This window comes from Lynx canadensis, chromosome B1 (genome assembly GCF_007474595.2).
Source record: "Lynx canadensis isolate LIC74 chromosome B1, mLynCan4.pri.v2, whole genome shotgun sequence".
Classification (NCBI taxonomy): Eukaryota; Metazoa; Chordata; class Mammalia; order Carnivora; family Felidae; genus Lynx; species Lynx canadensis.
In genome coordinates, this window is record NC_044306.2 from 99,643,969 (window position 1) to 99,661,496 (window position 17,528).

The 17,528-nt window shown below is 33.5% G+C and overlaps 1 protein-coding gene across 1 annotated transcript in view; it reads right to left on the minus strand.

Annotated features, from left to right (window-relative positions):
* FAT4 (FAT atypical cadherin 4) overlaps positions 1–17,528 on the minus strand; it is a 175,987-nt gene that overhangs the window by 75,353 nt on the left and 83,106 nt on the right. The window contains exons 3-4 of the mRNA XM_030313110.2: positions 7,620–7,881; positions 5,733–6,083 (exon numbers count right to left, since the gene is read on the minus strand). Of these exons, the coding sequence (XP_030168970.1) occupies positions 5,733–6,083; positions 7,620–7,881 (613 nt within the window). The remainder of the gene's footprint in view (positions 1–5,732; positions 6,084–7,619; positions 7,882–17,528) is intronic.

The window sequence follows — 17,528 nt, forward strand, 5'->3', positions numbered from 1 at the left end:
GGGAATGGATTGGCCAATTGTTTTTAGTAAATAATTTGAAAGTAAATAACAGAAAAGCAGTGAAGACAAAAAGAAATCAGATTTCTTGCCCCAGATTTATGTTTTCTTCACTTGTGCATAATGCTATGCACATTTTTATATCTCTTCCTAAAGATGTTGGGACACTGTAGGATATTCTAAGTATTGTTAAGAAACATTTCATGTATTTAGATAATTCATTCTCAACAAGGATTTTATACTGTCGGATTTTATGCTAGGGAAAATCTGTTGAGTTATGTTAACTGCTGACAAATAGTTCCTATTTTTCTGAAGTTAATTTAAACTGTTTAGGCATCAGGGGTGCTTGGCTGGCTCATTCACTAGAGCATGTGACTCTTAATCTCAGGGTTGGTTCAAGCCCCATGTTGGGTTTAGAGATTACTTAAAAACAAAAAACAAAAAACAAAAAACAAACTATTCAGGTGTCAGAAATGATATCTAGTCTGTCCCAAGAGTCTTCTAAAGCAATTTGATCACTCTTTTTCTCTTTTTTTTTTCTTGAAAAATATTCTTTCTTAGAAGCCTATTACTACTTGAGTTAGCGCTTTTTTTTTTAACTTTTTTTCAATGTTTATTTATTTTTGAGAGACAGAGACAGAGTCTGAGCAGGGGAGGGGCAGAGAGAGAAAGAGACACAGAATCTGAAGCAGGATCCAGGCTCTGAGCTGTCAGCACAGAGCCCGATGTGGGACTTGAACTCGCAAACCATGAGATCATGACCTGAGCCAAGGTCAGACCCTTAACCGACTGAGCCACCCGGGCGCCCCTACTTAAGTTAGCGTTTACCGTTTTTTGAAACTTGTCATGTTCCTTGTGAAGGCAAGTTTTAGTTGAGTAATGGTATTTTCTTTTCTACCAGCTAAGGATTGCCTGCTCTTTAAAAAAAAAAAAAATGTTAGAATTACTCTTTCCCTGTGATTTTATGGTCTCTATCTAATGTCCTTTGTCTATATGTTGCTATACAGAAGAAATTTTTATGAAAATAACTTTCAGACACTGACTTATTCATAAAAATCTCCAGGATTGAATAGATCTTTGAAAAGGTAGATTTTCCTCCTCATTGTGAGTTGTGGCTTTTAATATTTATAGTTTATTTAAAACGATTCAGAAGTGAACAACCAGTGTAAAGTTCAGAATAATTAGGACTCTGAAGATCCGGAAAAATATGAATAAATAAAGCTAATGGGAGTCAAAGGTCAATTTACCAGGAGGAGATAAAGAGAATTTTAAGATCTGGATTGAACAAGGTCAACAATCTACTTCAACCTTAGACTTTAAATTCAAAGGATGGGGGACAAAAGTTCCATCAACTGGTGCAAAAAAATTTCCTTCAATTGGTTCAATATATAGAGATTTTATATATATAATATTTTATATATTTCTTATTTCAGAAAATATATACACCTATATATCCCTAAAAAGACATTTAATTTAAAAGATGTATATTATATATTTTTAATATACTTGTAAGTCATTTTTTACCAAGGAAATTTTCTGCGTTTTTTATGGCTAAACCCATCAGTAAATATTGAATTCCTATTCTTTGAGGCACAAATTCAGACACAATTATTACTGAGAAAAAGTTATGAAAACATCCGGATAAAATAATACCAACAAACAGAGATATAAAATTTAGCTCTGTGAAAGCATATAAAATCTTTCATGCCCAAGATCAAAAGAAATTAGAAAAACTGACAAAATTACACATGGCTACAAAGTGATGGCCTAGCATTTCTACATAAATCAATTGGAATTCAAGCAATTAAATCAAGGATCTGAACACTCTGGTCCACCACGTTTGCCACTTCCTTGAGTAAACAACTACATTTCAGAGGCAAAAAGAGAATGTGATACCAAGACTTTATAGCCTCCTTGTAAACAGCAGAACAGCCTCTTTTTTTAAGGAAAAAAAGTATGGTGAGGCAGTTGGGTGGGGTAAGTAGTAAGTATTAAACTTTAACAAGAATTACAAAAAAAGAAAAATTTGATTTTATATTCAGGTTCATAATGACAAATATTGATATTAGATAATAACATTAAGAGGAACTCATGATAACAATCATCTTTGAGAAAATAAACATAAAAATACTTTTGCACAAAAGTACTGCACAACATACTTTGCACAAATACTGCACCACTATCTGAAAAACAGCTCTCATCTCAGGAACTTCATGAATCCTTCCCGATGCAATTACAGGCCACAAGAGCCACCCAAATATTACCTTACTATAAAGAAAAGGACTTTTCCTTTCTGACAATTCTAAATGACTCTGGGCATGTGCTCTACAGCTAGAAAATAGATGTGGATAGAGAGAAGCTCAAAATTCTCCCTAACGATTTGTAGTTTCCTAAAAAAAATACAGAGCTCATATCATTTGTCTCTCTCTGTCCTTTGCATCAAATACTCAAATCACGAAACAGTACATACATTATTTTAAAATTCTGTAATTTACCCATAAGCAATGGGACTTGAGTTTAGTGGGATTTTATAGCCCATCAGGTCTTTAAACTTAAAACTGTTCATATTTCTAGCCATTTGTGTTCAATGTTCTGAAAGTGGTTTAGGCGCATGATTCTTTCTGGCAGTTTTATTGTGCATGTGTGGTTGTATTGAGTCTTTGTTTCTGTTTTTGTTTTTTTCAGTCTTGAGAATTATTTAGTTCCAGGAAATATAGCACGTAACATAGGTATATAGTTCTGTGATGAAATGTGTGTATTTATTCACAATCCCTAAACATGATTTAATTAGGCTACAATGAACTACCATTTGTCAACTTATCATACAGCTGTAAGGCACAGAACTGTTTCAGATAGCATTCAGCTTTATGAAGCAATTTCAAAAAAGGTCATCAAGTCAATGGAATATGAAACTTCTTTAATTTGAATGCCTGCAATTGTACCAAGCATATACAGGTGAACTTATTCAGTAATAATTACCATTGCTCTATTCTCAAAACAGTCTATGACTCCCAATATTTTGAAAAATCATATGCATTTATTTCTAGAATAACATAATAACTACCAAAGCCAGTTTATTTGCATTAAGTTAGGTTTATAACATTTTGCCTCAATATAATACTTTTTAAACTATACACAGGGAAGCCTTGAGATTAATACATATACTATTTGTATTGTAAAAATAGTAAAATATTTGACCTATTTTTACTAAATAATTCTGTAACCTAAAATTTTAGGTTAAACTCTGGAGAATCAGAAAATATTAACTTTATTTTTATATAAAATTTCCTCAAATGACAATACTCTCCCATCAGGAACCTTTTGATCACAGATTTAGATGAATTTGTTTTGTATTTTATTTTATTTTATTTTGTTTTATTTTATTTTATTTTATTTTATTTTATTTTATTTTATTTTAAAGTTTATTTATTTTGGGAAGAGAGAGAGAACAAGTGGAGGAGAGGCAAGGAGAGAGACAGACGGAGAGAGAGAATCCCAAGAAGGCTCCACGCTCAGCATGGAGCCTCAGGTGGGCTTGAACTCACAAACAGCAAGACCATAACCTGAGCTAAATTCAGATGCTTAACTGAGTCACCCAGGTACCCCGAATTTGTTATTTTTTAAAAAAATGTCTAAATAATACTGCCTGTGAAATACTTTGAGAACTATTTAGTGTGATTGAGTTGGTAATTTTAAACAAAGAAGGTTACCCTGGTTCAGTCTTATCATTATCCTTGAAATTCAGAAAGAATAGGAACCATGTCCTATATTTTAGGCCAAAGTACAGGAAATTACAGTGATAAAAACATTCAAAACTAAAACAATGGAAAAATGTAGCTTGAAACTTTTACTCAACACAATTAAAGGAAAAGAAATGCATGAAGAGTAACTTGAAGTCAATGGTTAATATATGGCTGTGAATAATATATTGCTTTAGGAATATTCCAACAGGCTTTCACAAAGAAAGTTTCTTATTTGCTCTTGTTCAGTTCTCTGTATTTGAAGGTATGAGGAAAAATAAAATTTAATCCAGAGGAACACACAGTCCTGTGAAGCAACGGTCACTCTCTAGTGCATAATAAATAAATCACAAAGAAACATAGCAAAAAAATTCTTCACTACAGAAAAGTCAGGACCAGTCATAAGGACAAATAAGATATTGATATTCAGAGAGCAGGTAAACTAATGAAAGTTATAATACAGACATCAACTTCCAAAATTGGGATTAAGCTCAATTGTATATAAATGCCAGTTGGAGCCAATCACAGAGCTGGGCTGGTGTAAATGAAATAGAGTGAGCAATGTTCCTAGGCCAAGACTAGTTACATGCTAAATATGCCACGAATATTGGTTATTATTAGCTATAGTAGTAGTACTAGAATTACAGATACTTCTTTTTTAGATATATACCTGCGACCAATATTAACTGTGCTTGTATATAAAAGGGGAAAACTTCAAAATGCACTTAATGAACTCTAAAGAAAGTATTTCCAATTTTGTGAATTGAAACATATATAAAATAATGTGCTTTTTCCCTATCATATCTTTCTCAGTGACACTTCTAGACAATTCTGAAAGGAAACTAAGTATAGAGGAGAATGTTGAGATACAATGGTATTCCGAAATTACATTAATCATCCAAGTCAGTAAGAACCAGGAAATTCTAAATTAAGGTTGATATGCCTATGTTGTTAGGCATATCCTCAGGCTCGAGACCTATTTCCTCTTGAAAGTTCTGTCCCTTGTTTTCTCAAGAGATAGGACATCTAACTCATCCAATAAAAGGGGAAACAAGGTATTAACTTTCCAAACATATCAGTTAAAGACTGATAATATGCACAATGTTATCTCTAGTGCTATATTATATAATATGTGTATTTACAAAACAGGTTTTAGAATAAAGGCCAGGAGAGTTATATTTTAAAAGAAAGTTTGCCAAATGATTTTGCAATAAATAAAATTAAACACATGTAAAGTCTAGAGTTAAGGTGAAATCTCAACTTGATTATATAGCATAAGTTAAAGAGATCTGGAATCATCTTTTCAGTCAAAGCATGAAAGCTTGCTAAAATATTATTAGAAGCTTTCTGTTGGAAATATATAACTAATTATGCATTCTTAAGTATTTTTTTAAATGTTGGTTTTCCTTTTGCTTCCAAATTTTATCCTTTATATGTTAAAGTTATAAATGTAGACAAATATTTTTACTAATCTGACAGAAGCCTAGTAAAAAATTGTTTTATGACTTCTACATTATTAAACTACAATACTGTAAAAAAGGAAGATAAAGAGGTTTGTTTTTTCATGTTTATTTATTTTTGAGAGTGAGAGAGAGAGAGACAGCGTGAGCAAGGGAGGGGCAGAGAGAGAAGGAAACACAGAATCCGAAGCAGGCTCCAAGCTCCGAGCTGTCAGCACAGAGCCCAACGTGGAGTTTGAACTCACAAACTGCTAGATCATGACCTGAGCCTAAGTCGGATGCTTAACCAACCAAGCCACCCAGGTGCCCCAGAAGACAAAGTTTTTGAAATGATAACAATGCATGCTGTGTAACTGTTACAAGAATTTAACTTATAAAGTACTCAGATTTTTAATCCTCTATAATTAAATCATAAATCTATTCCTTTTTGGACCTATATTAAAAAAATTGTGACAGCTGAACACAGTAAATAAATATAATATAAATCTGAGGTCATATTTAGTAAAATTTTAAGTGTATAAAATAAAGTACATACCGTCATCTGCGTCGGTAACATTAAACACAAGAACAGTAGATCCTAGAGGTAGATTCTCCATTAAAGATGTGCTATATGAATTTAAGCTGAAAATAGGTGGGTTATCATTTACGTCTAGTACATTAAAATACACCCTAATGGTAGTAAATTGTCCCCCACCATCTTCAGCTCGAACAGTGAGGATATAATATTGCTGTGCTTCATAATCTAATGCTCGAGTCAAATTAAAGACTCCAGTAACTGGATTCAGGAAAAATATGCCATCTTCATCATCTTCATTCACAATATATGTAATTTCTCCATTCACACCAGAGTCATCATCTGTAGCTAAAATAGCTGCTACCAATGAACCTATCAAAAAATAAATTAATGGTCTAAAATTAATGAGATAAGGTATTACTCAGAGACTATATGCAGACACCAACAAATTTTATTATTACAGTAAAACATTTTAACCAGAGAATCACTATGAAAATAGAGTGACCTCAACATTCTGCAGATTTCTACATTAATGCTGATACCAACCTTCCCAAATATTAATGAAATATATAGCATGTTAAATACTCAGGAAATTCTATGTTGCAGTGTAAATGTTCTGGAGAAATAATACTACTTCTGACATTATTTTTCTGCTTGGCACTAACAATTCATGAACATATTGGTGACTGCAATGACTTCTATTGGGGCCCATTGCTAGTATCAGGAAGGTGTGGGTCCCAAGCAATAATTCAGACTTATGCTCAGGGGATATCACTTGATAGCTCATGTGGTCATTGCTGTAATTAAGGCAGAAATAAACGTGATGGTAATTTCATGAAGGACGTGCACAACTCATGTTGGGGAGGGAAGAGAAAACTGCAGTGAGAAGTAGTCTATAAATATTTAATTTCTTTGTCAAATGAGTTTCTGTAACATATGACTTATTACGCAAAATCATTCCAAATGTAATTCAGAATAAAATTTCAATTTTAGATAAGAATTGCCAATAATTGAAATGAAGCGTACACACACTGAAAATATGGATATTTAGTACTCAAACTCAACAATCACAACATAATATGTTCAAAGAGGCAAGGTGACAATTCAGGATTGAGATTCCACTAACACTTATTGAGTACCTGCGATTTCCCAAGCCCCGTGTTAGCACACTATGATATATTCTCCAAATTAACCTTTACTCTAATTCCAACAGGAATTATTATTTCCATTTTATGGAACTTGAAATTCAGGCTAAGAGATATGAATTAACTTTCCCTGGGCCACACAGGTTTTAAGTGTTAGAGGCAGTATTCACAGGTTTTCATGTGTTTTTCTTTGTGCTTTGTACACATAGCACTATAAGTATATTAGGCACTTTTACAGTATCCATTTATTTTAATTTTTGTAATCAATTTAAAATATGTTAAAAATAAAGATGCAGTCCTGTCCTGCAAATGCATTTCTAAAGTACATTAATTCAGAATGGATGCAGGGGTAGCAAAGTACAACATATTAAATGACCAGTTTCTTAGAGGTCAGCATGTAGAAATATTAACACATAAAATGTTTAAGTGGGATGTAAAATATCACAGAGTATAAAGTGGAAAAATAGTATCAAAACGGTCATTGACAGAAAATTAACAACTCATCACAACTACTTTCAGAAACAGAAATATTTGTAATTAGTAATTAGATGAATTGCTAACTTCATTTGTTCTCCAAAGTCTAGGAATTCACTTGGGAACTATATCAAAGAAGGTTAATTAAAATACTAAAATATCTAGCACATATATTTTTATACCTAGTAGTATACAATAAAAACTAGTTACTTAAGAGCAGTCATTACATATCCCATAATTTTAGTCAAAAGTGACCTTGGCAAAATACACTTAAGGGTGTGCCGCTTACCTGGGGTTGTGTCTTCTGGGATGTCAAAAGAGTACACAGGTCTGGAGAACTTGGGTGTGTGGTCATTCACATCACTGACAGTGATGTTAATTCTCATATCTGAGGACTGAAGGCCATCATCTGCCCGAACCAGCAAGGAATATTTGGAACGGCGTTCCCTGTCCAACCGCTTGGTTGCTATCAGATCTCCAGATTCGGGGTCAATGCGGAAACTGTCATCAGCTCCACTAATGATAGTGTATGTGACCAGAGCATTTGCACCCTAAGAAAAAGACCCATATCTGAACGTGTTAGAAGTAGAAAAGTAAGAGCACCATTCTTTATGTTGAATATGTATTTGACAAAGTGAGGCTTTGGGCTTTCCTTTATAAGATATTAAAAGATTTCAAAAGATAACCACCCAAAGTAGTATATTACATAGTCTTTCAACACCTATCCATTAAATAACAGAAAATATCAGCCATCAGTATAAGATATATATCTTTTAACTCATAAAATATACACATAGAAAAAAGTCAAGTTGTTGCTACAGAAAATACAAGTGACACTACTACTAATCGCATGACCAGAGGATCTGCTATAGGCTTGCTCTGTGCCAGGCACTGTGACAGCATTATGTATGCATTATCTCACTTCAGTTCACGACTCCATGAGGTGCCATTTCACAAATGAAGACAGTGGGTTCTGAGATTCTAGGTAACTTACAGAGTCACACTGCATCAGTTAGCATGGATTTCAAATCCAACTCTGCCTGACTCTGAGTTCATGATCATTCTGATTCAGTATGAGAAGGTAATTAAATGAGGCAAGTACTAAATGGGGGAGGCTTTAAATAACCACTGTAAGAACCAAGTTGATTTCTTTAAGGAAGATAATAATGGAGAATGTGTATGGACTGAACTGGGGTTTGTAGAATGGCTTCCTTCTTTTTGTTTGTTTATTTGTTTTATTTATTTATTTTTTTTTGTAAAGCAAAATCTAAGGGAATATTTGAGTTTAAGCAAAAGTGCAGAAGAAAGGAAAATGATGTGTTTGGCTTACTCATTGTTAAACAGTTTGTTAGAGGAAAGAGTTTAAATGAAAAATAGAAGAAGGTCAAACCAAACTCTTGGTTTGGTTATGGGTATATTTTGGAGAACCTCAACTGCAACACAAATTGGTTTGAATTTTATGGCCAAGAAAACACTAATCTTGGCTTAATTGGAAGCAATCTTTCAAGGCTGTTGATAATGTAGGAGGGACTAGAGTGGGAAGAGGCCAGAGAAGGGAAACAGTGAGGAGAGTTTGGACCCAAAGGACTGGGGCTTCATTTCCTCAAGGTGAAACCTTCTACAATCTATATGGTTTGAAGTTCCAAGTCCATGTTCTGTAAAATGAGAGCGGGTGATTTCTTGTGTTCTCTTAGACCTTTGAGCTGTGACCCTCAAAACATGAAATCTAAACTAGAAAGTTAGTAGGGGACATGAAAAGGTTGAGAAAAACGGTACATTCATTCAGTGTTCACTAAGTGCTAAACACTGCCCTAAGCGCATCACTTGATGGGCACTCACTGAGTTTAAAGGGCAGGTTTCAAGAAAGATTAGATATTAGCAAAGTCAAAAATAAAGAAGTTTAGAAGAATTAAAATTAAAGAACCCATGTGGACTTGATGATGGGGAATGCCGACCTCCTAGTATTTTAAAATATATTCTACATATATTATTTCAAAACATATTTGGTAATACAGTATTTTAAAACATATATTAAATATAAACTTGACAGTACAATGTTGAAATTACAAGCAGTTTGATTTAGATATTTCTTAATTATATTATAATTAAAATACTACATTGAATATTATATACTGCACTGGATGAGATATGATGTTTTTGGGGTTGAATCTCTGCTCCACCTTGGTCCTTATACTTAGCCCCAATGAGCTGATGTTTCTTTACTTGGACAATCAGAATAATAACATTACCTGCCACATAGGGCTACTGTGAAGATTAAATGAGTTAATACATGTAAAACACCTAGAATGATCCTTCAGAAAGCATGTAACAGTGATAGCTGTTATCTTTATTCCTGTTTTTATATAATGGATTAAGTTCATTTGATGACTGAGATTCCTGTAAATGAATACTTTAAATGAAAATACAACTGAGTTGCTATATATTGCAGGGAAAAAATATGTTTTCTCATTTCCTATAATACATATATGTTAAGTTTTGACACTGACTTATAGTGTCGGAATTGTTGACTTCAAACAATTATTTTTTTACTTAAATATACTTACATAAAATAAATATCTTTTTTACAATTACTAAGCTCTAGAAATTTATTTATCAAAATATCCGGGATAAGAACTCCCAAGAAGAATATCGGGAAAACCTGAAATTTAGGATTTGTAGACTAGAAGTCTGGCATGCTGGGAGACCACAGCACCCACGGTTTCCATACATCTTTTCCTCCACAGATTAGATGTGTTTTATCCTTCATTACCAAACACATAAGGGTATGACTTCTATAAGCCAAAGACAAAAATACTCTTTGAAAATACATGTTCAGTGGGATTGGCTATATTTTTCTACTGCATTCTTCAAGCCAATCTTAAAATTTAGTAAAGTGAATGCCTCAAAGCACGTTTTAATTTGGTAACAGAATAGCTGAGTTTAACACAAAACCACATGTATCTTGTATATTCAGGTGTACATGGAGTATCTAACATATTTATTATAATTATATGGTTTAACAAAAACATTCAAATAAGAATTTTAGACTTCTAATCTGACCACATTCTGTACTATTTATTCTGTTTCACTAAGAGTTCCATTATTCTAGTAAAGCAATCCAGGTATGAAAACAGCTACATTCAATTCTTACCTATTAAAATGGTAAGTGTTTGGAAATTAGGGGAAAGCAAAGAAAAAAAACCAACTTAAAGCTATTACACAAATGGTTTGAAATTTAGATATGTCCTGTCTATATAGTGACAGTCATAATTAATACTCCTAAAGTTAAGATAATTCTTATGAACAGAAACAAAGGCATCAAAATATGTTGATACAACAATCTTTTTATATTCAAAATCAGCTGATGCAGTGAATTAATAGCTCTAGTGAATGTCTGAAAATGTCTGGCCAAGAGTAATGACTTAATTAGGTCTTTTGAAAAGTCTATTTATTTAATGTCTAAAATATGCAGTATCAGCAATACCACAAGAAACAAATATCGTATTTCAGTTGCTGTGCAGTGGAAATAATGCTGGTTGAAAACATGCTACTCTCCTGAGGAACCACAGAGACAAAAGCACGTGGAAGGAATTCTAAAAGTAAATAGCTATAAATTGCAAATGCATTTTACAACCTTAAGTAGTATTTTCAAAAACAAGTATGGTACTCTGAAACAAAGCTTGAGTATCCTGGCCCATTACAAGCATAATAATTCTGTTTATAAAAGGAAACAAGAGACTGACAAAGTCATGTGCTTCTGAAAGATGTGTATCTTGGTCCAACATATGTTTCAAATGATATTTAAATTAAGTTCAACATGTACATGTTGCTTCCTAAAACTGATTCCTTTACCCAGGCATTATTCTCCAGTTCCCGACTAGAGTTTCTCTAACATACTAATACTTAGATGTTTGATTTAGTCATTAAGGAATTGTGTATAAATAATAATTTATTGACACATAGTTTGCTAATAACTTACATAATATTAGTGTTTTAAATAATTCTATTGATCTTTTAAAACCAATCCACTGGATAATTGTGCAACAATTCAATGCTGACTGCAAAGCTAACTAAAAGAAATCCCTTGCATTCAATATTGAATTCTATTCATACTAGAGGAAGAAAAAAACAGTCATGATTTGGTGAGAGAAAACACTTCAAATATATATATATTTTTTTTCAAATTCAACTAAGAGGTAAAAAGCTGAGGATAGAGTAGAAAATAGAATGAAGGTTTATCTAAAAGCATTAATATTAATTTTTTGCAAGCCACTCAAAAAAGGAAACAACCAGATTCTGAATGCCATAGAAAGCTGAGGTATCCATTCCAGCTGGCATAGGGCCAAAGAAATGTTGATTCCTCATGTCATGAGTTGACAGAGTCAGCAATCATTTAAAGGCTCCTAAAAATTTTTAAGAAAAAACATATTCAAGAAGGAAAGCAACCTCATGAGCTTAATCCTTAAAAACATAATAGTCCAAGAGCAGTTTTACAGAAATATCTTCCTTTCTTTTAAAGTTGTAGGTAAACCTCCTTCCTCCCTCCCATCTTCTCCTGCCTTTCCCTCCCCCCCCCCCATCAAGAGATTTGATTACAAAGTACTTGGTGATTTTTATGCCTTCAGGCATAAAACTCAACCTCCATTTCCCTTTTCTGTACAACCTTACACTTTCCTGTCCATTTAACTCCACACCTTGTCTCACCCCAAATGCACTTCTTACTTATCCTAGATATCATCATTTTACATTTCAGTAGCTTTTAATACTAGGATGTCTAAGTGATAACACCTACACAGTTACTTACATTTTTTTTTTTTACTTAAAAAATAAGCTCAATAGAAATAAAACAAAGTACATTAAAATAATTTTGATATAAATACCTAAAGACATAAGGACCTTCCCAGCTTTCCTCAGATCTCATTGTAAATATAAACATCTCAAAAGATAAACTTGAAGGCAAGTATGCATGCACGTGCACACACAGCAAAGCTAGATGGAGAAAAATAAACAGGCAGGCAGCACTTTATTTGTAGTAAACCTTATTTGTCATAACTTGAAAAAACAGAGGGGCATATAAAATTATAATACTATGAACATCATAGTATTGTTGTCTCTTTCAAATAATCAGTTCTTAAGAGAATAGCATATCCCATTAGAATATTTTTATCATAGTTAACATGATTATTGCTTCACTCTTTGAATAAACCACTTAAAATATAGGAAGTTTGTTTATCTCATTCCTATTGAAAGAATAACCAATAAGAGTCATTACAGTTACAATTATTTAATGTGAATTGTCTTTAAAAAAATTATTAATGTTTACTTTTGAGAGAGAGAGACAGAGTGCGAGTGAGGGAGAGAGAGGGAGACGTAGAATCTGAAGCAGGCTCCAGGCTCTGAACTGTCAGCACAGAGCAAGACGCAGAGCTCAAACCCACGAACCATGAGATCATGACCTGAGCCGAGGTCTGACATTTAACCTACTGAGACAACAGGCACCCCACGGGTGCTTTTTTTTTATTTTTTTCTTTTTCTTTTTTATTTTGTTTGATTCTTCACATATTTTTTTCTTTGTTGGTTTTTATTTAAATTCCAGTTAGTTAACATACAGTGTAATATTAGTTTCAGGTGTACAATTCAGTGGTTCAACACTTCCACAGAATACCCAGTGCTTATCACAATACGTGCCTCCTAAATTCCCATCACCTGTTTAACCCATCCTCCCACCGACCTCCCCTCTGGTAGCCATCAGTTTGTTCTCTATAGTTAAGAGTCTGTTTCTTGGTTTTCCTTCCTCTTGTTTTTCCCTATGATTATTTTTTGTTTGTTTCTTAATTCTACATATAACTGAAATCATATGTTATTTGTCTTTCTCTGACTGGCTTATTTTGCTTAGTATAATACTCTCCTGCTCTACCTATGTCATTGCAAATGGCAAGGTTTCATTCTTTTTATGGCTGGGTAATATTCCATTGTGTATGTATGTACACACACATCTTCTTTGTCCATTCATCAGTTGATAGACATTTAGGGTCTTTCCATAATTTGACTATTGTTGATAATTCTGCCATAAACATTGGGGGGCATGTATCCCTTTGAATTAGTCTTTTTGTATTCTTTGGGTAAATAGCTACTAGTGCAATTGCTGGATCATAGGTTTACTACTTTTCTAAATAAAAGTTAATCAAATTTTATGAATTGAGCTAGCCAAATATATATTATCAATGAAGAGTTGTAAGAAAATGAAGTATTTACTAAATAATAGCTGATATATCATAGCTATAAATAATAATATAGTCACATAACTTTTAAGGTAGCTGGAATTAGGAAAGAAAAATTCTTAATTGTTAAAAAGGATATAGCAGGCCCAAAATAGAGTCCCTTGTGCTAAGCCTTATGTTAAAAAAACAAGACTTAATACTTAATCTATTTGCAGTTTCAACTCCTTGAAGAATTTAACTTTTAACCAGTCAACATGGAATTACCTGGTCAGGGCTAGTGAGATAATCTACCCAATAGACCCTTTCTGCTCCCCTCAGGAAGGTGACCTTGCCTAAAACAATACATTTGCTAATAATTTCCTGGCCTTCTCTTGGCCAGTCTGTAGTAACATCTGATTGCTGCTGGCATGTTAGGAGGCACATGTTTGTCTTGTTTTGTGTAGATAAAAGTTATTGTTAACAGGGATCTCAGAGGCCAAAAAGCTGCAAAAAATTGGTGGGCATGGGTCAAGCACTTAAAAGCTATTGTATATGCTTACCACCTAAATCAAAGACTCGTCTGTTAGAATAAGTTGGTCATGGAATGAGTTAGAAGGACACTAAGCCATCTGCTAATCTCAAGCAAATTTCCATGCAATGAGGTACACTGTAAAACACTGCACAGTCACCAACCCAGAGCCACATCCCTTTTCGGTATTAGTTTGGCTCCGAGAGACCCAAAAGCTTAGCTGAAAAAAGTAATTATAATAAAGTGGGATGTCTAAAATCTAAAGAGTTTCTGCTATTTTCCGGCACACCTGTTTATTTTATGTCTAAGAACTATGATCCTGGAAGAAATAACCATCTACAAAAATAGCAAAATCAGGGGGGCCTGGGTGGCTCAGTCGGTTAAGCGTCCGACTTCAGCTCAGGTCACGATCTCGCGGTCCGTGGGTTCGAGCCCCGCGTCGGGCTCTGGGCTGATGGCTCAGAGTCTGGAGCCTGCTTCTGATTCTGTGTCTCCCTCTCTCTCTGCCCCTCCCCCGTTCATGCTCTGTCTCTCTCTGTCTCAAAAATAAATAAACGTTAAAAAAAATAAAAAAAAAATAGCAAAATCATCTTAAGCTTTTGTTTTGTGTTCTGAGAACTTGGCTTGGTATCTGTCACCCTGGGAGCCCCAAGATATGGTGGGGTAGATAAGTGGGTCACACCCAATTAGCCAGCTAGATATGGCTGGACAAAAAAATGTGGGTTAAACCCCCTTTGCAGCTAGGGTCCCGCCAAACTGCTGCCAGCCCTCAAAGTAATTATAACCTAGAATTACAGTGGGCATTATGAGGAATGTTCCAATTAGGTAAGATCATTTAAGAAGTGTGTTTCAAAGCTAAGACTCCCAAATCAAAGAAACAGAATGGAATACCTATTTAATTGGCATACAAAAAAACTTCCAAAAGTCTCCAAATTCCAAAATAGTTCATTAAAAGATTTGTTGCAAAAGGTTAATGAAAAATTCAAGATACAAAATGTACCTAAAAACAAAACAAAGCGACACAAAAAATAAGGTTGATGTAAGTCTCACTGCTTCCCTCTATTCTCCTTTATTTGAGTACTCATTCTAGTAATCCTGTGTCTGAATTCCCTTAAGCAAAAGCAAAAGTATGCCAAGTTAATGACCCTAAAGACACCACATTTCTACTCTTGAAGGAGGGCTCTTTGCTAATGGGGATCTCCCAAAGTTGATGGAACTCTGAGGGATTTTCTGGTAAACTGCTGTTTTTCTCTTAAACAGCCAAGGGAAAACCTAAATTAAAATAATGAAAAACCTTGCCAAATTCTGGTAAAATGCTACAGATGGATCTTGGAAAAACTGGCGGAAGCCAGCTAAGGGTAAGAATTCTTGCCAGAGTCAGCTCTCCCAGATCTCTGTCTGTAGTGCCCAGTATAAGGAGGAAAACAAAATATCTTCTGCATCCTCTTTGGGGATGCCTCTTCATTCCCAGGGGTTATTCAATACTGCCAGAAATATTTACTGTTTGTTCCAGCTAAAAACTACAAAGTAGTTCTGTGGTCAGAAATTGGCCAAATTGCAGGGCCTGAAAGAACTTTTTTTAGGCCTTCTCCCCTACACTAAAATAAAACTATGAATCCAGAAGGAAAGAAAACCCTTCTAAAGCCCTTGTAAAAGAATTTATGGGTAAATCAACCTATGATGTCATTTAAGTTGCAATCCAATTCTTTGAAGAATTGAGAGCAACTGTCCTTATCTTACAAATCTTTGCAGAACTAAAAATGTAGCTCTAGAGACAGTTGAAGGTTCACTTACTCTTTTTTACCCATCCCAAAGAATCCCCTATTTATCTTAAACTCTCATTTTCACTGTGCCTTTGACATGTAAGTGTTAATGTATAAACTTTGGGTAGGTAACTCTTATCAGAATAAAAAAGGGGAAGAAGGTCATTTAGATTTTGAACTAATGGGAAATTTTAAGTATATAGAAGCTATAATGTGTCTTTTTTCTATATTTATGTGAGTATATATGTATAATATATATTAAACTTAATTTTAATAATACCATCTGGGAGTAGAGAATTCCACCACCTTTACCTCCAGATAGTATTATTAAAATTAGTTTGTGAACAAAGCTATATTTATTTGACTTAAGCAAATATGTGCTTATACAAATTTAATATTCATAAAAAATTCAAAAATACAATGAAAACTGACTCAAATGCTTTTCAAATCCATGTGATATAGGAAAATATTCAGTAATAAAGCTAATTCAAGTTTGTTGGTTAATTAAAATATACATGTCCTTAGACTTTTCAACATTGAATATAATACAGTCATGCAAATTTTATTTTACTTGGATTTATTAATCAAATAAGGTCATGTTATCTGCCTTATAAAATTTGTCAGCAATAAAAATAACTTGTCATGATGAAATTTTCATCAGTAATCTAAATGTAATTGTTAAGAAACGGTAAATAAAATAGATATAAGTAGCATAAAAGCTTTTAGGTAATTTTTTTAGTTTCCTCAAATCTTTTTGGTAACCTGAAACCTTAAAGTTTTACTTGGTTAAGTTAAATGATGAGTCAAGTTATATTCGTTGAATATCCAGATCATTTCCAAATAAGGCAAAATACTAAAACATTAGTTATTGAACATGAGCTTATCCACTTTCAGCTTCCTTTTACAGAGAAACTAAAGATAATTAGGTCTATTAGTGAACATGTTTATGCTGTGTTGAGAAATTTTCTATGAGGAAGTACCTGTTTCTAGAAATTATAAAAAGTGTAAATCTGCCAATCCATAGAATGCTAATGTAAAAGACAGTTTATAATTGCTTACTTCTTAGTTTTCATTAGAAATCAAAGGCTTCTAAGCATTATAAATTCTAATATATGTAACTAAAACTACTAAAAACAAGGGAAAGGAATTTCATGTGTGATCAACACTGGTTAAGATTGGAATGAATTTAATTAAGCAACTGAGTTCTAATATCAAAAGTAAGCTGGTGCAAAATTAGAATTTTGTTTTCTGGGGGCGCCTGGGTAACTCAGTTCATTAAGCATCTAATTCTTGGTTTCAGCTCAGGTCATGATCTCACAGTTTCATGAGTTCAAGCTCCCTGTTGGGCTCACTGACAGTGAGGAGACTGCTTAGGATTCTCTATCTCCCTCTCTCTCTGCCCCATCCCCCACTTGTGCTGTATCTGTCTCTCAAAATAAATAAATAAACTTAAAAAAAAAGAATTTTGTTTCCTGTCTGTTAAAAAGACAAAATTTTCTTGGTCCAGTGGTCTATTCTTGATAAGTGATTATAAAAAGAATTTTCCTTACTGTTCAAAGTAACATGCCTTAAAAAAACAAGAATTCTATGTTCTGTCAAAATAATTTCCCATGTTGTTTTTATCAAGTTTTTGGTTACTGAAACCTAGGACTCTCAATATTAAAAGAATTAAATTTTTCTCAGAACCATGAGGTCTTCTATATTTG